A 21,914-nucleotide genomic window follows, 5' to 3' on the forward strand; every position below is an offset into this window, starting at 1 on the left:
GCCACCGGCCGCCGAGAGCTTCCCCCTCCGCTTCCTTTTCTGCTCTGCGCAGGCGCGGGCGGCCACCTCCGGGAACCGGGGAAGGGCGGGTCGGCGAGGTCACGTGCCAGGGGACCCGTCCGTGTGACCCCACCCTCTCTCCCTCCCTCCCTCCCTTGGAGACGGTGGGCGGAGGGAGAAAGCATCGGTGGTTGTCCTCTTCCGGGAAAGGAGCCGCTCGGCGCTTGCTCGGGTTTGGTTGCCCTGCGCAGGTGGCTCCCGGGCTGGTTGGCCCGCCTGCGGGACGAGGCAGGATGCAGAGCGTCATCAACACCGTGAAAGGGAAGGCGCTGGAGGTGGCCGAGTACCTGACGCCGGTGCTGAAGGTGAGGCGCCGCCCGCCCCGCGAGGAGGAGAGGCTGGGCGGCCGGGCCCCTGCTGGAGGAGCCGGGAAGACAGACCTCCTCCAAGGGGACGGCGGCCCCGCGCCCCAGGGGGCCCCTCCGGGCGAAGGAACCTCCCCACCACCCACCCACCCGCCCACTGGGGAGCTCCTTCGGGGAACTCCGTAGGGCCGACGCACCTCCGCCTGTGGCGACCAGAAATTTCTTCCTCCCTTACTTGATGCATTTATACCCCGCTGTTCTCTCATATGGGGAGCACAGTAACCCTGTGAGGCAGGCTAGGATGGAATTGCCCGACTGGCCCAGAGTCACCCAGTTTGATTCCCAGGGCGGAATGGGGATTTGAACCTGGGTCTCCCAGATCTCAAGCTGACATCCAACCCCTATGCCGTGCTTGTTTTCTTTCTAGTGGCCATCTGGCCTTGGATGCTTAGCACAAAGTATGAGACCCTTCTTCAAGTTCTTGGTGCATGGCGGAGAACTTTCAGAAGGCAGGTTGTCTCACTTCTCGCTGGATTTATTTAGTTTAGTTTACTTAAGGTATTTGGTTCCCCTTTCTCACAGAGCCTCAAGGAGGATTCTGCGTAGTGAATCAACAAAATGGGGCGTTCGTTAGCCAATGCATTAGAATGTTAGAAATCTGGAACCACCAGATGGAACTGAAGCATAGCATCAATATTAACGTGACACATTGAGCAGTACAAAGATTATGTAATAGGATCTAAATATCCTAGTAAACTGTACACAGCAGTATAGACCACAATCCCTAATAATTTATCCGTCAGCTTGTGAACCATTTTATGCAATGCAGCCCTGTTGAATAATTCAGTTTGGTATAGTTTGTGGAAAGCAAGTTCAGTGGGAGCTTTCCTAACTTCAGGCAGGCCATTGCACAAGGCAGTGAAGAAAGTACACATGCAAACGGTGGTTCATTTTGCCTAGTTGTAGGTTGGCACTTGCAGAAGCCTCTGCTGACATGAGCAAAGTTGTAATGGCAGAGTGTAGGGGGAGAGGTGATCCCACATATAAGAAGGGCTGAGGCCTTGTAGGCCTTCATATGTGTTAGTACCTGGTAAAAAAAGGTCCACCAGTGGAATATCTGCTGAATGGGAGTAATATGTATGCACTGTCTAGCTCCTGCTAATAGCTGAATTGCAGCATTCTGGGCCAATTGGCGTTTCCCAACTGATTTTGAGGGGAGACCAATCATAGAGTTGGAAAGGACCTCTAGGGTCATCTAGTCAAACCCCCTGCACAATGCAGGAACTCAGAACTACATTGTGTTACAGTAGTCTAGTCTTGATGTTATTACTTTGACATGAATCTATCAATATTAAGGGAAGGGGCCATCATACAGGTTAGAATTAGTAGAATGCTTTTTTTTTTTTTTTTGGCAGCTGCCTTTATTTGCTTCTCCAGTAATAAAGCTGGATCCAGGATGATCCCAAGGCTTTTAACTGAGTCAGCAAGGGTCAGTTTAACATAAGTGGGGATAACAATGCCCTTCAAGACCACCTCCTTTATTCACAGTATAGTCGCAGTTTGTTCACTTTTAGCCACTTAGTCACCATAGCCAGACAAGAAGTCAGGACCTCTACCACGTCACAAGATTTGGTTAACGATACATAGAGCTGAGTATCATCAGCAAATTTATGACAACCAACCTTCAAACGACAAATGATCTAAAGGCTGTATGTAGAGGTTGTTGCTGGAAGGAACTGCACCCGCACGTGATAGATTGGTTTCCAATAGCAATCCTTTGAATGTGATCCATGAAGAATTATTTGAGCCATTTCAACATACATCTTCTGACACCTGCCTCCAGGCATCTCAGCAAAATGACATGATCTACTGTATCAAAAGCTGCAGCCCACAGAGCTGAAAAGACGCTATGCTCTTCCCATACATTAAACAAAATCTTCAAACATTTAATGGGGAAGGCTGGCTCAAACTACATAGATTCTTTGGGAGTTAGTGTCCCTATACATGCTTTGGAATACATAATAGTGTGCAGAAATTACAAATTTGTTTAGTAGTAGTGCTTTAAATCACATCTAACATCTACTGGGCACAATCAGAACTTCCCATCAGAGATGTCTAAAGGAGAACATCTGGGGTGAACTGGAATAAACTGACTGGACAGCTGCCTAACTACAGTTTTAAATGTTCTATTATTGGTTGTAGATTATAGAATGTTATTGGAATTAATTTTTATTGATATTCACGGGAGGATGGTACACAAATCTAATAAATATTCTGTTCCACAATGTTTCTGGTAAGGCCTTGGAGGAGGAGTTCATCTCATGGCTTAAGTGCATGCTTAACACCCACTCAGGGTGGCTGTTCCATCCCTGAGTACCTCCTCCTCCAACCAGGTTGCCTGTCTGTCCAGCGGCCAGCCAATTGCCTTCTGTCCCCCGCTCCTGACCACCGCCTCCTCCTTCCACTTCCCTATAAGACTCGGAGGCTGCAGATCCCTGCTGCGTGAGAGCGGCCCCTGCCAGTGAGTTCCCCAACAGCTGCCTGCAGCCTTCCCAGGTCCTGAACGGTGGGGGAGAGTCTGCAGAGTTCTTCCATCCCACCCCCTAATCTAGCACCTGTTGTATTCCTGAATGCAACAGGCTTGGCCCCTAGTAATAATATAAAAATCTGAAGCCCAATAAAGTGAATGAGGTTTATGGCTCCAGGGAATAGAATCCTAAGCAATTTTGTGGTGTTTGGGGAAGAACAAAAGTATCCCCTGACCTTTGTATTTCTAACTTCACCCCCCCCTTTATCTACAACATCACTTGATTCTGAATTTCCTGCTGTATCTTGATGCAGTTTTTTTAAAACTGAATATATATCCAAGTGAAAAGAATATAAATTTTAACTTTCCCAGTAGCTTTTTTCCTGATGTTATTATCAAATGTGGACCAAATCATATTTATGATGATTTTGTTAACCGAAGAATTTGAAATATGTGTGAAAACAAAGAGGGGTCACGAATTGTACTGGACAAAGCTCACAGTCATGATGTTTCAGGAACAGCATTTGGCATTGATTTCTTTCTAGGACACTGAAAGGTACTGAAAGAGTATCCTAGACTGAAACTAAAGGAGTATCCAGTTCTGATAGAATATCTGGGATTGCTGCAATATTTGGAAGCAGTTTTCTAAGAAGTTGGGGGCTTTGTAAAAACAATTCTGCCGTATTTATACCCTGTGCTGCTTTCAAGGATTCAGGATGGTATATGGAAGACTCTGTAATACCATACAGTAAAATATCTATGCTGGCATCTAATGATGTGTGTTTAAAAGTGTGTTAAAAACTGCTTAAGAAGGAAACTCATAATTTTATTTATTTGTTTGTTTGTTTGTTTGTTTATCATACTTCTATACCGCCCTCCCCGGAGGCTCAGGGCGGTTTACATTACAACAGAGAACCATACATAGAGCAGTCTGTAGAACATGAACATCGATAACCAACAATTGCAACCAAACACAACACAGTATAACAGTAAACAGTTGTAATACAAATTTCCTAGGATATTTAAGATTTTTATTTAATAAATTCATATTCTGCCCATTACTGTCATGGCTGCTCCCTTTCCCACTGCATCAAATAGTGTAAGGTAGCAGTGAAAATAACAAAGTTTGCAAAGAATGCTGAAAGGGACTTGAGACCATTGAACAAGTAGTTTCCTAGAAGTGCAGAAAATCTTCAAGTAGGTCTGATTTCATGGAAAAATCTGTAAAAGACATGGAGTGCTGATGGGGTTTTTGGCACCACAGAAGAATGAGTGGAACTATTTCCGCAGCAGACATATTTTGGTTGTATGGCTTTTTGATAACCTCATACGATTTCGTATTGAAATCCATTGTTTCATATGTTTAAGAAATTGGGAAGGCTGGGAAGTTAAGGCCTATGGTGCTACTACTGAGTATCTGCCCAGAAACTATAGGTGCAAGCTAATGTAATGTCGTCTTTTTCTTAAACCTTTGTTTTCAAAAAGTTTGCAGATACCTTAGTGTATTTATCTTCTTTATGATAGGAATCCAAGTTTAAAGAAACTGGTGTGATCACTCCTGAAGAGGTAGGTATTCAATTGTTCATGTGATTTTCTGTGTACCATTTGAAAGCAGTACAAACATGAAGTTCCCTTAGAAGGGATTGTTGGTTCCTGTTACTGCAAGCTATGATTGGAACAAGATGCTTTAGTTAGCTAAAATAAATGAAATCTTTCATTGGAAAAGCTGCTCAGAAAGATGAAAGCACTGAATAACTTCTTTCTTTTTTCTTTTTTTTTACCCCATTGCTATGCCTGCAATCCTATGCTTGCTTCACTGGGAGGAAGTCTTATTGAACCATAGTAGTATCAGCCTCCTTGTAAATATGCATAGGATTGGGCCGTGAAACAAAGTCATGCTGTACTGCTCTGGGCAAAGAAGTCTGTAAAAGGAAATGTGCAGATATTACAGAATGATCTTCTGTTTGCTCTTGTTAAATGTTCAACAACGTGGATTAGAATTGTCTAGTTAGTACCAGGCCAGTATATAACTATCAGGCATTTCTTCTTAGACTTATCAATATGCTGTTCTTCAATTCCCTTTTGCTGCTCTCTTTAAAAAAAATGAGGAATTGTAGTACGTCTTTCAGTATCAGTCAAGCTTTAGTCTATTGTCTTTAAGTTCATGTATGTGCATTGTTTTCCAATTTCTGTTAAGCAGTCCACACACACACTTCAGGTTGTGTGATCTGCCAGGAACAGAACTTGTTTGAAAGGTTTTAGAGATTACTTTAAAGTTAACCTTTAGTATAAGAGAGAAAAAGTTACAATCCACAGAGAAGATGGGGAAACCATAAATGGAAGAACAAATTTGAGAAAACATTATTTGGTCAAATATAAGCCTTGGTTACTTGGTCACAAAATAGAAGAAGCGGAGCTGGTGTTTTTCATGTCAGATTATCTCTTATTAACAGATTCAGATTTTCTTGTGACTGTGGTAGATCTATGCGAATGTGCAACACTTTGTAATCTTGTATTCCTTTTGCCACTCAGCCTCCTGCCTTTTTCTTTTTAAAGGGAAACTGGCTTCTTTACTTTCTACATATCATTTGTAAGAACTTTTTATCAATGAAATACCAGCATTAATAATTTTATAGCAATTTTAGGAAATGTAATTTTTCCATTTGCAGTGCAAAACACCAGACAAGAAATTGCCATGGCACTACACAGAAGATAGAAAATGTGAATAAATGATATAATTACATTTAGGGTAGGAGGGACAGGGAAAAAATCTTGTGGATTCTTATACGAAAAAAAGCCAATCTTAAAGGCATGTTCTGGTTAAGTTGTGGGTTTTTAAAAAATTAAACTGTTAATAAAAAGTAATCAACAGAACTGTGCTGAAATGGAAGGGCAACATTTCACAATATTTTTGTCCCTTGTGAAATGAACCTGCCTCTTTGCAAAATAGATGACATTATCCAATTGGCTGTGTTAGAAGAAGTTGGAATTTGTTCTCATTGTTGAGGAAATTAGACATGTTTGCACTTTTGGGTGCTCAGCCATTAGTGAGGGAGTATCTACTTGCTTGCCAAGGCAACCATGATGAGGCCCTCTACCTGCACTTCCCATTACCAGCAGCTTAAGGAAACAGTGAGCACAGCTGGGTGTGAAATTACAGAGAAGGAGGATTGCAAACCCCTCAGAATGGCAACCTTTTTGTAGAATGGAACCTTAGAAATACTTGACACAGAACAAGTAGATGTAGCTAAATGATCTGGTGTCAATTCTTGACTGTCAAAGGAGAAGCAGATCTATTGTAAATATTTATTATCTGATCTTATCAGTTCCTTTTTAGTATGACTCAGTTTGCAGTTGTCTATTACTTCTCCCCCACCCCTTTCCCTACACTGGCCTAACTACTTTGTGTCATTTTCTAACCTGTCTCCTGTCTTTACTTGCCTGATGGGTCCCTGCAGCTTCAAAACCTAAGCCATGGCCTCTCTATAAAAGACACAGATGGTAGCTTGTTGATGTTAATTTGTCTGCAGAATGGTTAAATAATTTTATTTCCTGATGCCATTTGACAGATTTCCTTATGAAAGACTTGGGGTAGAAATGTGGAACTGATTACCAAGGGAGCTATCACTCTTAAAAACAAAAATATTTAGAATTGATAGTTTAGGGTGGTGACTATTGAATACATGGTTCCATTGGCACTCAAAGCGGTCTCTTAAAGGAAATCCTGAGGATTTATCCCTTGAATGCTTGTGAGGCACCAACAGAAATCCCACCTGGTTTGTACATAATCCCATTATTTGAATCTAGCTAGGAGCAAGCCCATTTTACAGACTAGCAGCCCCAAAAAAATTGCCAGAAATAATCCCCTGTGAATCAGAACAGGTAAATCTTCTAAAGTATTAGGCTGGCACTGGTCAGCTTGCGTGACACATTTGTGTGTGTGTGTGTATGATGATGATGATAAAGGTGCTTGAGTTGGTGCTGCTCTGTATACGTCATATATAAGGTAACATTCTGCTCTTTTGCACTTGGCAGTTTGTAGCGGCTGGAGACCATCTAGTTCACCACTGTCCTACTTGGCAATGGTAAGTAAGATACTACCAGATGCACATCCGAAGAGCACTCAGCTGGTGGTCCTATATATTCATTCAAGAAAATGCATATGAATCTTCCCCATACCCCCCTCCCATCCAGTTTTGAAGCATTTTAGCACTTGTACTGCTTGTGTGAGATGAGGAGCACTAAACATTGGATTCCCGGCATTTGAGTTGACATTGAGAAAGAAAGCTTGCTCTGTACTGTGTGAAGTATAGTGTCACCTCTCCCTTGCAATGTGTGTGCCTGCTATACTTTTCTGTCTTGACAGATACTTTCATTTAATGGGCCCTGAACTAATTGGTCATAAATTCTGATTTCATTACAATTCAGTGCTTCAGGCAAGACATTTGACTGACAACCAGGTGCCATGAGCACCGGAAAGTCTTCTATCATAGTGCTTGTGAGCTTGTATTGGCTCCATTGCCATTAAAGTTGAATTGTCTTTGTCATAGAATCATAGAGTTGGAAGGGGCCATACATGCCATCTAGTCCAACCCCCTAAACTAAATAATTGTCAAAACTAAATAATCCAAGACCAGCTATATCCTTGCAAGTATCTAAAGAAAGTTATGCACAAATGTATGTTAGTCTTGAAGGTGCCACAAGACTCCTTTTTGTGCTTGCTGCGGCAGACCTTCATGGGTACCTGACATGATACTTTATCCAGATGATTAATCATTTATAAACTGCTAAAATGAATATTTCTTTGTAATAGAAGTTTTAGTAATTTTATCTTGTATGTGCAGCAAGAACATTCAACAACAAATACTAAGAATACCAGTGGAGGGTTTCCTCTGTGACATATTAACATTATTAGGTAACCACCGACTAGACATTGATTTCCCTAGCCTAAAATCACTGATTTTTTAACAATTAGATTGGCTGATGATTCTATACCAGGTTTTTTTTCCTGGTACTCAGTTTGCACTTGTATCAGAGATTTCACATGGCACAAAATAATCCAGTTTTTGATCATTAGCCAGAGTTTCCCTGTCATATCAGATGGGGATTGCCCTTCTTTTCATCCCGCCTGTCCTGCCACCACCATGATTCTCTGCCCATCTTTAACTATCTCGGCACAGCACTGTTTAAGAATAGTGTGGTTCTACAGTCTTGTTTGTTTGGAAACGTAATATTACCGTAGGATGTGTAATTTCATTTTTTATTGTTGGTAGTTGGTCCCAGTCTTATTTTGTATCTTGAAGGGCTACGGGTGAAGAATTAAAGGTCAAGGCTTATCTCCCAACAGACAAACAGTTTTTGGTCACTAAAAATGGTGAGTACAGCATTGGCTTGTCGTGGCTGACCACATACTGACAACGGTCTTCCAGAAGTCTGCACCCCAAAAGGCTAGCGTTTATTTCTGTTTTGGAGTCATGGTGTGAACATTGAGAACCCCTGGAGCCTCTGATATTTACCTGGCATGGGTTAATAACAGCTGCTGGATCGTAATGTTCATAACATTATTCTAGATGGGATCTCACTGCACTGGGTGTAAAGATGCTAGCTCTTACTGAAAGTGCATTGCCCTAATCTCACTAAAATTTTATCCAGGAGCTAGTTATCTTCTGCAGTATTAGTATACTGGTAGATCATATTCCATTTGTAATCAAAATATTACCTCTTCTTTTTTTCTATCTGGTACGTGTCCCTTGTCAATAACAGAAATTTGTTAGCTTTATAATGCAATAGAATTTAATTTCCAGCTCATCCTGTGTAGCACTGCAGTCTTTGTCTTTACCGTAACCCCCCTCCCTGGCGAGGTCAGTAGTGTTCAAAGTACCTTACAGTGCATGTGTTGGTGTTGATCTTTTCTTCATTGGGAAACCATTCATGTGGCACTGAATCAAATGTAGTTTTGGTTTTTAAAAAAATCCATAGATATTTGTCCTTTATGCTATGCAAATGCAATTCCCACCAATTCCTAGAGGCTTCAGTATACTGCTGTCTAAATTTACTTAAAATATGTATGTTTGATTGGTAGACTGAAATGCATTAAAAGTCTCAGTTTACAAAGGGGGTAATGTTTATTTGATTTAAATAGGAGCTTGTAAGAAAAGTTTTGAAATGCTTGCAGATTTGCAGTCAATACTTTGAAAAGGTCCTGAAAGTAAAATTCAAGATTCTCTCTGGTTGATTTTGTGTGTGAGAACCACTTTTGTGGTTTTTGTAGTGCCATGCTACAAACGGTGTAAACAGATGGAGTACTCCGATGAACTGGAAGCTATCATAGAAGAAGATGATGGTGACGGAGGATGGGTAGACACGTTTCACAATGCAGGTATTCTAGTTCTTTCCTCTTGTTGATCTGAACAATTTGTCCTGTGGTTCCCGTCAAATCACCTCCATCTTTCCACCTTCATATTTCACTAAGGGGTAAATGGGCGGAGAGTGGGCGGCACCTCACCAGGACAGACAGCAGTTCTAGCCAATCGGATGAAGGCACAATCTAGGCCCTCGCCAGGACAAGCCAGAAAGCGACAGGGAAGTGGGAGGACACCGTGAGAAAAGAAGGAGGCCTTCCCCTCGGGCCTAGAAGCACACCCAGGGCCGCCGCCGGGAGGGGGGGGGAGAAGCAGGTCTTCCTATATTTCTCCTATATTTCAAAAGTACTCTAGTGTATGAATAAATAATGCAAAATGTGTTATGAAGTATAGAAATCATCTTCAAGTTTTGGTTTTCCTTCTTGAATCTAAATCCTTAATCACTTCAATGAGCAGCTGTCCAGTGTTCTGACTCACCATTACCATCAGTGGGTGGGATAGGGCAGTATGAGTCGCCATTTGTACAATCCTATCAGTAGGTTTATCCTTAGTTCTGACTGCATCTGTTTTCTTAACAGGTGTTACAGGAGTGATGGAATCTGTTAAGGAGATCACACTGGAAAGCAAGGTATTCCCTTGTGAACTTTTAATTAATATGCTTGCAGGTGGACAGAGCAATCCTCTATTGCAGGGGTAATCAACCTGTAGTCCTCCAGATGTCAATGGACTACAATTCCCATGAGCCCCTGCCAGCGTTTGCTGGCAGGAACTCATGAGAATTGTAGTCCATGAACATCTGGAGGACCACAGATTGACTACCCCTGCTCTAGATGTGTTTGCTGGCAGGGGCTCATGGGAATTGTAGTCCATGAACATCTGGAGGAACACAGGTTGACTACCCCTGCTCTAGATGTGTTTGCTGGCAGGGGCTCATGGGAATTGTAGTCCATGAACATCTGGAGGAACACAGGTTGACTACCCCTGCTCTAGATGTGTTTGCTGGCAGGGGCTCATGGGAATTGTAGTCCATGAACATCTGGAGGAACACAGGTTGACTACCCCTGCTCTAGATGTGTTTGCTGGCAGGGGCTCATGGGAATTGTAGTCCATGAACATCTGGAGGAACACAGGTTGACTACCCCTGCTCTATTGTGCTTGTTCTGCACTGGCTGGTCACAGTGCAACTGTGTCACTGCCAGTCCTTTCCTTATGGAGATAAGTTACACAGCGGCCATAATCTGCTGGTATGCATGGTCAGTGGAGGCATTGTGTTGAGGCGGTGGCACTGCCATGGATAGGGCAGCCAAAGCCAATCAAGAATCATGTGGAAAGGGGGTGGAGTCCAGTGCACATCACAGAGACCAACTCCTGTTAGTAGTTCACTGTCTACCCTACGGGCATCCACAACTGCCTCAATGCCCACACAGAGCACAGGGTCTTGGAACGGGGGTTGTCGTTGCTACCATATGCATTTGTGGGTGTCCCCTGCTCACCACTAGGCATACTTCCCAGCAGCCTGGCCAAGCTACTGAGGACACCCACACACCACCCCTGGACACGTGTGGCAGAGCGGGAGGGGGGGTTCCAGAGTGGGCCCAGATGTGGGGATATGCAGCACTGCCCTCAGTTCCCCAATTGCCTGCTTAATGGAGCAGAAGTGGTCTGGGACTGAAATGACCGACATTCCTCTCCCAGAGTGATCTCTGCCCAGAGACTGTCATTGAAAATCTAGTGCTTGCCCCACTTCCTCCAGGACATCAAGTCTGGCTGCTGTCTTGGTTCTTCCCCAGCTATTGACTCTGGGGAACCTCGTGATCCCTGTTCCCTCAGTGAAATCTTTTCAGATGTCTTCCCCCTGGGTGAAAGAAGCACCACTTTCCAAGAGCACACACACAGTTATGGGGGCTTATATCATTCTGTCCTCTAATGTATACCAACAACAACTAGTGAGATACGTTAGGCTGAGAATGTGCAAATGGCACAAGTGGAGATTTGAATCTGAGACTCACAGATCCTAGTGTCACACTCTAACTGCTTCATCAACGTGACTTCTTCATCCAGACCACTCTCTGACACCCTACCCCCTGCAATGATACTGGTATAAAGTTCATGTTGACTTCCACCTGAAGCGCTCCCTCCCCATGCCTGGAAGATGCCACTTGCCTCCCTCTATGTCACCAAGCCCACCCCCCCTCCTACACCTTATAAAGCTAGGTACACCAATGTGGGGAGTCACAGAGGGAGTGGGGCAAGGAAGGGCATGGGGCTCCTGTCATTCACTCAGGACCAAGCAGATAGAGACATGGTTGTGGCACAACACAGACTTTATTAAACTGCAAATCATGGCGAAGCCTGACCACTCCATGTGCTACATGGAGAGAGCCAGCTTGGTGTAGTGGTTAGGAGTGCAGACTTCTTATATGGCAAGCCGGGTTTGATTCTGCACTCTACCACATGCAGCCAGCTGGGTCACCTTGGGCTCCCCGCAAGACTGATAAAGCTGTTCTGACCAAGCAGTAATCAGGGCTCACAACCTCACCTGCCTCACAGGGTGTCTGTTATGGGGAGAGGAAAGGGAAGGCGAATGTAAGCCGCTTTGAGACTCCTTCGGGTAGAGAAAAAGAGCATATAAGAATCTTCTTTTTCTTCTACCCACATGAACTAATTAGTCAGGGAGGAGAGCTGAGACAGCAGACTGAGCAGAATATGTTTGGGAAGGAATGGATCTAGTCACACCCATCTTATTGAATCTTCACCTGAAGGAAGGCAGAACATACCACAATTAGCCATGGAGGTGTCACCCTGGCAGGCTCTGCATATGCAGCCTCCCCCCCTCGGCAAAGGGCTGTGCCATTAACCCCTCTTGAGGTGTGTGATGGTGTCGTTTGAATTACACTCACCTGTCCTGTGTTGAGGTGCTCAGAACTTTCAGCTGCTGCTCAAGGCTCTGCTCCTGTACAGAAATGAGTCAGAGGTTCACCTGGCAAGCTGTACCACTCCCAAATCATAGATGAGCCCAATATTCTGTGGAGAGGGAAGATACAGGCCCAAGACTTAGCTTGCAGCCTAGTGTAGGGCTGAAAATATTCCACCTCAGAAAACTGTCCTGGGATTTTTTTCCATGGCATATCAGGGGCCAAAGGAGTGAATTGGGAGTTACCATGGTTGCCAGAAGGCCATGCCAGGAATTTTGCTGGCACAATTCTGTGCCTCTTCTGGGAGATGTCTCCACACTGAAAATACTTCAGGAGTCGATGGCGGGCACCTTGCCCCTGGCATGCTAACATTTCCTCCCGTGCATTGTCTCTCGATCATGTGACAGTAGGAGGGTGCAGCTGTACTCACGACCCGTGCCAGTGCAAATGCCTCTGACACCAGCATAAATCCAAGTTATGCCAGCTAGGAATCAGTTGACACCCTATTCCAAATCCCCCCTGCCTCCACATGCTCAACTTGTTGGAGTTATCCTTCTGCAAATATATATATATTCCAGAGGACTGGAACAATAAGAAGGTGCTTGCTGTGACCCACAGCAGCAAACTCACAGCACGCCTGTAGGCTGAGTTAGGGCTGTTCTACGGATTTATCTCAACGTCCTGATAAATTTAGTCATCTTTTTAAAGTGCACAGCCGTGATAATGACACGTGGCTAGTTCATAAATGGAAACCGAAGGCACGGTGATGATCCAGAGTACGTTTTTGCGTCTTCGCTTTGGTACCATAGTGAATAGCTGGCTTCCTAGTTTGTGGCACTGCTGGGATCCTAAGGTCCCGAGGCACTTTGCACAGATAAGTGTTCCTCACGTTCCACAAGTGGCTGAGAAGTTCTGTGAAATGTTAACTGTAAGGAGCTCTCTCTCCTCCCCCCCCCCTTGTGTTCAAAGGATAGCATAAAATCACCAGAACGCTCCGGATCCTGTGAAGATGATGATGATGAAGGAGAGGCAGCTGATATGGAAGGTACAGTTCATTAGAACATACTGCTGCTATTTGAATACAGTACAACATGGCTCTTGAGCCTCTTGTGGTGCAGAGTGGTAAGGCAGCAGAAATGCTGTTTGAAGCTTTGCCCATGAGGCTGGGAGTTCGATCCCAGCAGCCGGCTCAAGGTTGACTCAGCTTTCCATCCTTCCGAGGTCGGTAAAATGAGTACCCAGCTTGCTGGGGGGTAAACGGTAATGACTGGGGAAAGCACTGGCAAGGCCACCCTGTACTGAGTCTGCCATGAAAATGCTGGAGGGCGTCACCCCAAGGGTCAGACATGACTCGGTGTTTACACAGAGGATACCTTTACCTTTACAACATGGCTCTCTTACGTATTTTGTGAAGGGTTCAGTCCAGCATCCTGTCTCACACTGCATTGCAGTTGTTCATGTATGTGGACATAGCATTAAGGAAGAGGAGGGGCAGTTATTTGTCTTGTCTTCTTAGACAAGTAATGGTGTGAAACTGCATGTGAACAGAACTTTTTACAGCTGCAAGGACTCAGTAGGGTAAATCGGTTGTGATGAAAAACGCTACCTATAACATGTTTAAAACAATAAAAGAACACTAAAAGGACTTAACTAAGAGGTTACTTGCGGTGCGTGTCACTGCCATGTCTGCCTCCGTCAGTCGTCAGTAGGGAATCTCCATTCTGGCATTTCTCCATGGCAATGCTATAGTGCTAATTCTTTATTTAAAATGCTTCTGTTTTGTGACATTACTGCATAGCAACTCGGAAGTGCCTTTAAAAAAATTAATTTCGGGGCTCAGGGGGAAAGAAAGTTTCAGTCCATGAGAGAACCGCTGTGATGTGATTGATGGATTCCTGTGATTGACAAGTGTCATAACCAAGGAGATCCCTTTTCAGGCAGCTGCCCATCTCATCCTCAAGCAATGCCGGCACCCAAAGCAGGGCCCCAAAAATGCTAATAGCGGTTGGCTAGGTTCAGGTGGGAGTAGGCATCCTTAAGATATGCTGGTTCCAAGCTCTATAGGGATTTAAAGATCTGCACTAGCACTTTTCATTGGACATGGAGTTAAATTGGCAACCAGTATGTTTGGAACATGACTGAAACACTATGGTCCCAACAACCCATCCATTCAGCATTCTGTACCAGTTGTAGCTTCTAGACACTCCTCAAAGGCAGCCTGAGCATGCACCATAATGGCAAGGTCTCTTTGCCCAGAAGAAGCCAAAATGGTGAAGGATGCTTCTGGCCACCACTGCCTCTGGCTTAACCAAAAGGAAGCCTGGGTCCTGTAGAAGCCACAAACTATTAACTTGCTCATCTAGGGGGGGGAGTATGTTCCTTGCCCAAACAGGAAACACCTCACTTCCTGGGTCAATATTATTGCCCACCAACAGCACCTCCCTTTTATAAAAATTATAAGATTCAGTTTATGAGTTATCATTTATCCAGAAACTGCATCCAAGCATTGCTTTACTGCTCCCACAAGGCTACCCATGGAGGAAACCGGACAACTAGTTTTTAACATGAATTGTGGTTATCCTTTTATGAAGAGTAATAATATCCTTTTATAAATAAAATGTTTGTTCATTTGTATGTACGTACATACGTACTTTAAAATGAAAACAAATCTCAAGTTTACTGTTCATTGAATGTGTGTTGATGAAAAGCATAACTAACATCAACAAACCCCCCCCCCCCAACTCACAATGTCTTTTTCCCGCCAGAATATGAAGAGAGTGGGCTGTTAGAGGCTGATGAGGTGAGTATATCATGTCCTTTCTGACCACCCCAATGATAATCCTGCTTCTGATTTCAGTGCTGTTTCATAGCAGAAAATGGCTGAATGACTAAGTTAAAGTAGATTCGGGTGGGTACCTCTGTTGGTCTGAAGCAACAGAACAAAGCTTGAATCCAGTAGCATCTTTGAGTGAAAGTACTTTTATCTGGATGTATAGAAACACTTAATTGTACGTGGGCACCAAACTAAGTAGGAAGGATGGAATAGGTAACACCTGACCCTTTTCAGCTGCTAACGTGCTTCTTTAATCTTGAACAGGCAACACTGGATACAAGGAAAATAGTAGAAGCTACCAAGGCCAAAGCTGATGCCGGAGAGGAAGAAGCTATTCTACAAACTAGGACATATGACCTTTATATCACGTATGACAAATACTACCAGACACCAAGGCTTTGGTTGTTTGGTTATGACGAGGTACATTGTCTTTTGAAATTGCTCAGAACCCAAGTGAACTGTCAGTAGGTTGCATTTAAGTGCCTCCGTCAAGAGGGCAAACAAGATCGCAGCAAAGGTAATGCAAACTTGTAGGAACAAATGTACTTCAGCCTTCTGCAATCTGTTCCCGAATCACTTTTGTGATGCCCTTTCTCCTTAATGAATAATTGATGTTCTTTGCATTATAATCACTTAACTCCAGAAACTGATGTGTATTTGTAGACCTTTGTATATGTGCTGCTTCCTTGTGCATATGCAATGTTGCTGCTTCTCAGTGGAGCTTTATTTGTGAACTAGGAGTGTGCATTCAGCATAAACCTGTATTTTCCAGGTATTATTTAAGCTAATAAAACATCAGAATCTGATCTACCAGCGATGTAGCTGAGGCTGAATAAAAGCCAATTTTTTCCCCTTTTATTCTGAGATATTCAGTTATACCGAAGATCAGTTGGGGCAGTAGGACCTCAGCTGGGGCTGGCTTCTCTTGCAGATCAGTTTAAACTGAGCTGCAAAAGCAGTCAGCCCAGGATCATCAGGTGACAGGAGCAGAGACCTTCCCACCACCTACAGATCCTGGGGCCAGCTTCTCCTGCAGTGTGGCCCACAAGCTTGGTAGCTTTAAGGGCTGGAAACTTGTTCTTTTAACAAAAGCTGAGATCAGGATACTGACTTCTTTGTCTAGAGCAACCTTTCTCAACCAAGGTTTCAGGAAACCCTGGGCTTTCTTGAGGCCCCTGGAAGGGTTTCCTGAATGGGTGGGAATTAATTAACTTGTAATATATTTTTAAAATTTGTTAAATATTTATCATGGCCAGTGATTGGTCTGGAGGAGATGGGAAGGGGAGGGCCCTGGGTGGGCATGTACACAGCTATGCTTCCCAACCACATTCTGCACAATTGCGCCACTTCTGGGGTTTCTCAAAGCCTGAGGAACATTTCAGGGATTTCTTAGCAGTAAAAAAGTTGAGAAAGGTTAATCTAGAGTCCTGTTCTCGTTTCTATGGCGCTTGCATCGGGCATATGGTAAATCACGTGCAGCCCTAGCCATCACGTGGCCTGCTAGCCATTGCATTTGGTTTAAGAGATCTGAATCCAACTTTCTAGTTGGGTTTAGAGCAATCTCTCATCCGTAAACAAAATGACAATGGATCTGTCTGCTCTGAAAAAGAAATGATGTATGAGGGTTGCATTGCACCTTCACGTCCTTGATTAAGGTCAGATGATGCTTTGCTGATTCCTTTTAGTCAACATATGTTGTCTTTTCTGCTTCTCTCCTTTCAGCAACGCCAGCCATTAACTGTAGAACACATGTATGAAGATATTAGTCAGGATCATGTCAAGAAAACTGTGACTATTGAAAACCATCCCCACCTTCCTCCGCCTCCAATGTGTTCTGTTCACCCATGCAGGTATTTCCTGAGTCTTGGAGAATGCTTTAATGACGTGCTCCATGAAAAATGTTTGCTTGAGCTGACTACCTGAAACGGTTGTTCTTTGGTTGGTGTTTGGGAACTCTCTGTCTTGCCTTTCTGGTTGTGACATTCTCTTTCCCCCCCCCCCTCAATCCCCTCCCAATTCAAACTGGTTTTTTTTTGTCTTCTGACAAGGTTTTCTGCAGTTTCAGAATAACTGTTCAAAACGCATAACATGTCCTTACTTTATTTCGAAATCCCCTGTGGTGTTAAGTACTCCATGGGTCTAAACTGGCCAAAACTATTTTTTCTTGTTTTGTTTATTTTTCACATGATCGCCAGAAGGTGGCAGATGCTTCCAGAGCAGTTAAGAATACTAGCTTTCTTTCTGCAACAGGTTTTTTTAAAAAATTGCCCAACAGTTTTTGTCTATTTCCACACCTTGACACACATTGGTGTCCCGACAGTCTTCATTGTCAAGTTGTGCCACTCTTGTTGAATTTTTCTGAAAAGAAAATTTTGCTGGACAAGTGAATGAAGGAGAAGCCGGCAGCTCACCTGTTTTCTGCAAGCCTGGTTTATTCTAAGGAAATCCCATGCTTTTGGGAGGAATACTGGCTGGGAGTATACTGGCCTCTACTTTGTGGGTCAGCTTCTGTGTTGTGTTATGAAACCGGACTCCCGGTGCTAGTAGGCGATAATACTTTCCCACCTAATCTGTGGCATCAGAAATTATTTGTGCCTCTTCCCCTGAGACTGTAGCAGCTATCAATGTTGATGTGCTGTTGCAAGGGGGAAATTCTGAATATATTATGATCCGTGCATAAGAGCTGTGGAGAAAAGAGGGGTGTTTACTTATGGTATAAAACGGAAAGCTTCTCATAAGGGCAGAAGAGGCAGGGAGCAGACCTGTATAGCCGCTTCCTGGTTACTGTATATACTCTAGCATAAGCCTACTTTCTCAGCAACTTTTTTCAATGCTGAAAAAGCCCCCTTAGTCTTATACCCAAGTGAGGATCCCACTTACCTGTTATTGTCAATATTGTGGTAAAATTAGGTGCTTCGGCCAAAATTTGGGTCAGCTTATGCTCGAGTATATACGGGTATTTTAATTTTATTTATATATGTATATACTGCCCTCTCCATCTGGTTCCATCATTTCCTTTGAATTGTTGTTGATATGCAGCAGTGAAATGACTCTCCACAAATCCCTTTTGCAACTCTCCTGTTTTTGAATGCAATGTGCTTTGTAACTGTTCCTGGAGAAAGTTTGTGCTTTTCCGTCATACCCTTCATTGCATCCCTGCAGCTCCCTGTAAAGACAAACTTAGCTTCAAGAGAAATGTCCCTCATCAATGCTTTTAAAGATTCACCCAGATGTGATCCAGCTTGGTATAATAGTTAAGAGTGGTGGCTTCTAATACGGCAAACCAGGTTTGATTCCCCGCGCCCCCACATGCAGCCAGTTGGGTGACATTGGACTTGTCACACTGATAGAGCTGTTCTGGCCAAAGCCCTTGTAATTCTGCACAAATTAGAAGTGATTTGTCAATTTCCATCCCTCTGTTGGTTTGTTTTTTGTAGTCTATTTCTAATGACAGTAAAGCAGCACAGAAAATATCATTGTCGATTTCTTTCCTGTCATCATAAACATTAGCCATTGCTGGTTGCACCAAGACTTCAACCCTTTTTGGAAAAAACCCTCATTGCTTGTTTCTGCTTGTGCTTGTTTCTTCCATATGAGCCATACACAAATTCATTAATTTTACTGTTTATATTTTTTTCAGGCATGCAGAAGTGATGAAGAAAATAATTGAAACTGTGGCAGAAGGCGGAGGAGAACTTGGAGTCCATATGTATCCTTTCTCTTGAATTGGTTGGGTAGGTTTTAGGGAAGTGGTTTGTGATGTCTTGTCCGGTTTTTGAAATCTGGTGGAGTGTAAAGCAAGAATTCCACTGCTCATCTTCCCCTGTTCTTCTACCCCCGGCGTTTTCCAGAGATAATTCCCCATGGCTTTCCCTATGGCTGCCAATTGAGTACAATGGCAATAGGGTCTCCACATTCTTCTCCACTTTTTCCCCTTACCCCCAGCCCATTTAAGAACAGGAATGCAGTCTGAAGCTCTGCCCATGAGGCTGGGAGTTCAATCCCAGCAGCCGGCTCAAGGTTGACTCAGCCTTCCATCCTTCCGAGGTCGGTAAAATGAGTACCCAGCTTGCTGGGGGGTAAAACGGTAATGACTGGGGAAGGCACTGGCAAACCACCCCGTATTGAGTCTGCCATGAAAATGCTAGAGGGCGTCACCCCAAGGGTCAGACACCCCAAGGGTCAGTGCTTGCACAGGGGATACCTTTACCTTTTTATTGCTAGATCACAATAGTATTATTGCAATGGACTCCTGTTTTCCAGACTTTTTTTTAAAGTCTCTAACCCTTTGGATTGTGGCACTAAGGGGAAAAGTACAAACTGTAATAAACTGTTAGAGTTTTTTTTAAAAAAGCTGGAAACCCAGGACTTCATAATGATTGCTATAATATTAAAAATATAGCACCATAATAATGTACCAATACCCATTTGTTTTAAAAAGGCTTTCCTGCCAGGAGAAACCCAAACTCCACCTGACTTCAGTGGTAGTAAATTGAGCAAATTGCTACATAGACCTGTCTGATTATTTTGAAGTTGCTGCAAAAGTTGTAGTAGATTGATCTTATCTTCTACTGAGTGAGATTTTTTCCTGGGAAATAATTATAACTAGATGAAGGATGAAATTTCAGGACACTTTTAAAAGGACTTTGCTTAAGTTTTCTGTGAAGTTGAGGTATTGAAACGATCCAGTTTACTTTCCTTAATTTAATATTCAGGTACCTTCTAATTTTTTTGAAATTTGTACAAGCGGTCATTCCAACAATAGAGTATGACTATACGAGACACTTTACAATGTAATTAAGTGAGAGGACATTTATGCTAATTATTGACCCTAATTTTTAAATACAAACAAACCATATGTGATGGACTTGTTTACCCACAATTGTATACAATTTCTGTAATGTACCACTTCTATCAAGTTGAAGCATCAAAATAAAAATTCCACTATCAGCCTTACTTTTTAATAAAGACTATGTGTAAAAAATAAAAATAAACTTCTTTTTCATTCCTGTGCTGTGGGTAGATAGAGGTGTGTGTGTGTGTGTGTTTACCACACCAGAAAGCTAGTGCTAAATCCTCATAACTAAAAGTCGGAACAATTAGGTCCGAGGAATTTAAGGTGGCAGCAATTCTAAGCTCACCTATTAGGCAGAAGTTCCACAGAACTCAGAAAAGCTTGCTTCTGAGTAGAACAGCATTGAGTCCAGTGGCACCTTTAAGAACCAGCAAAGTTTTATTTAAGCTTTTGTGTACACAGCACACTTTGTCAGACAATGCAATAGAAGTTAAAAGATCACATATATAAGCAGAGACTGGGTCATGGGCTAGTACGCCACATAATGAAGATGTTTACCAGATATATTATGCGGTGTTCTAACCCATGACCTAGTCTCTACTTATATATGTGACCTTTTAACTTCTGTTTCATTGTCTGACATAGTGTGCTGTGGAAGAAGAAGAAGAAGAAGAGTTGGTTCTTGTATGCCGCTTTTCCCTACCCGAAGGAGGCTCAAAGCGGCTTACAGTCGCCTTCCCATTCCTCTCCCCACAACAGACACCCTGTGGGGTGGGTGAGGCTGAGAGAGTGCTGATATTACTGCCCGGTCAGAACAGTTTTATCAGTGCTGTGGCGAGCCCAAGGCCACCTAGCTGGTTGCATGTGGGGGAGCGCAGAATCGAACCTGGCATGCCAGATTAGAAGTCCACACTCCTAACCACTACACCAAACTGGCTGTGCACCCAAAAGCTTGCATTTTGAATAAAACTTAGTTGATCTTAAAGGTGCCACTGGACTCAAATTTTGTTCTGCCACTTCAGGCCACTTAAGTCTCGCTTCTGAGTCATAATGCTTATCTGTATCTACAGTCAGACAATGGTATTTCACATACCTGTGCAATAGTGGGGGAACAGTCATACCATTTCTAAGTTATTATATTCTGTAGTACACACTAGTAACCTGGAGGTTTATCTACATAGACATTTATTCTAGGGCTGTATAGACATGTGATCATCTCTATGCATACATGTTGACATGCCTATGCTACTTACCTGGCCTAGGTTACCTGACCTTCCCCACTCTTGCACTTGTGCTGAGCCTGAGCCAGTGTTGAGCATGCCTTTTGTATGGTCAGAGGAAGAAACTGGGAAAATGCAATTTGCATTATTGGATTTAATAATTTATGTTTTATAAATGCATGTGAATGACAAGTCACAGGAAGTCTAGCATAATATAAATATAGCTAGAACAACCCTATGTACTTTACTTCTTTCTGACCATTGGAGCTTTATTCCCATTGATTTTTAAATCTTGTTTCCTGTAAAAAGCTTCAAAACTGTACAATTAGTAAATGCATCAATGTCAGTATGTAAAACATTATTCCAACATGGGGGGGGCGGGGGGAGATGTTAACTTGACCATCACTTAGTTTATACAATTCAGCTAACTTGGATAGTTTAGCGAGTTCCCAAACCTTGTTTATCCAGGATTTAATGTTTTAAGCATTTGACTTCCAGCGGTGCAGTGTACAGGCAGAAATTTTGCTGATGTCAAAAGATCAAGAACCATGCCTCTGTGTACCACTGCACTTTGGGCTCTGCACTGAACAGGATATAGGAAGTCTGTATGACGGTGCATCCCTATGCATACAGTGAACGGCTGCTTACTTTGCTTCCAGTGCTGAATGGAATGTTTGGTGCTGAGAATATTGCAGGAAACTGACCCTTTCTCCCGATCCTTGCAGCTGAAAGGAAGAGGAAGTGTCTTGTTTTTCATCCAGCAGCCAGTGTGCGTCAATAGAATATGTTTTGTCGATAAGTGGAAATAATCTGTCTCCTGTGGTGGGAGAATTCTTATCAACACCATTTCTACTATGGGAAAAAATATGTTAAGCTAATAAATGGGGACGTTTATTA

At 43.2% G+C, this 21,914-nt stretch overlaps 1 protein-coding gene across 1 annotated transcript; it reads left to right on the plus strand.

Moving 5' to 3' along the window:
- The first annotated feature begins 76 nt into the window (after nt 1–76).
- ATG3 (autophagy related 3) lies at nt 77–20,007 on the plus strand. The gene is made up of 12 exons (XM_077342013.1): nt 77–365; nt 4,417–4,458; nt 6,928–6,977; nt 8,196–8,266; nt 9,164–9,271; nt 9,833–9,882; nt 13,139–13,214; nt 14,935–14,969; nt 15,267–15,422; nt 16,725–16,852; nt 18,643–18,711; nt 19,718–20,007. The coding sequence occupies exons 1-12, from the start codon at nt 294–296 to the stop codon at nt 19,797–19,799; spliced, it is 939 nt and encodes a 312-aa protein (XP_077198128.1). The 5' UTR covers nt 77–293; the 3' UTR covers nt 19,800–20,007.
- Nucleotides 20,008–21,914: the final 1,907 nt, after the last annotated feature.

This window comes from Paroedura picta, chromosome 6 (genome assembly GCF_049243985.1).
Source record: "Paroedura picta isolate Pp20150507F chromosome 6, Ppicta_v3.0, whole genome shotgun sequence".
NCBI classification, from domain to species: Eukaryota; Metazoa; Chordata; class Lepidosauria; order Squamata; family Gekkonidae; genus Paroedura; species Paroedura picta.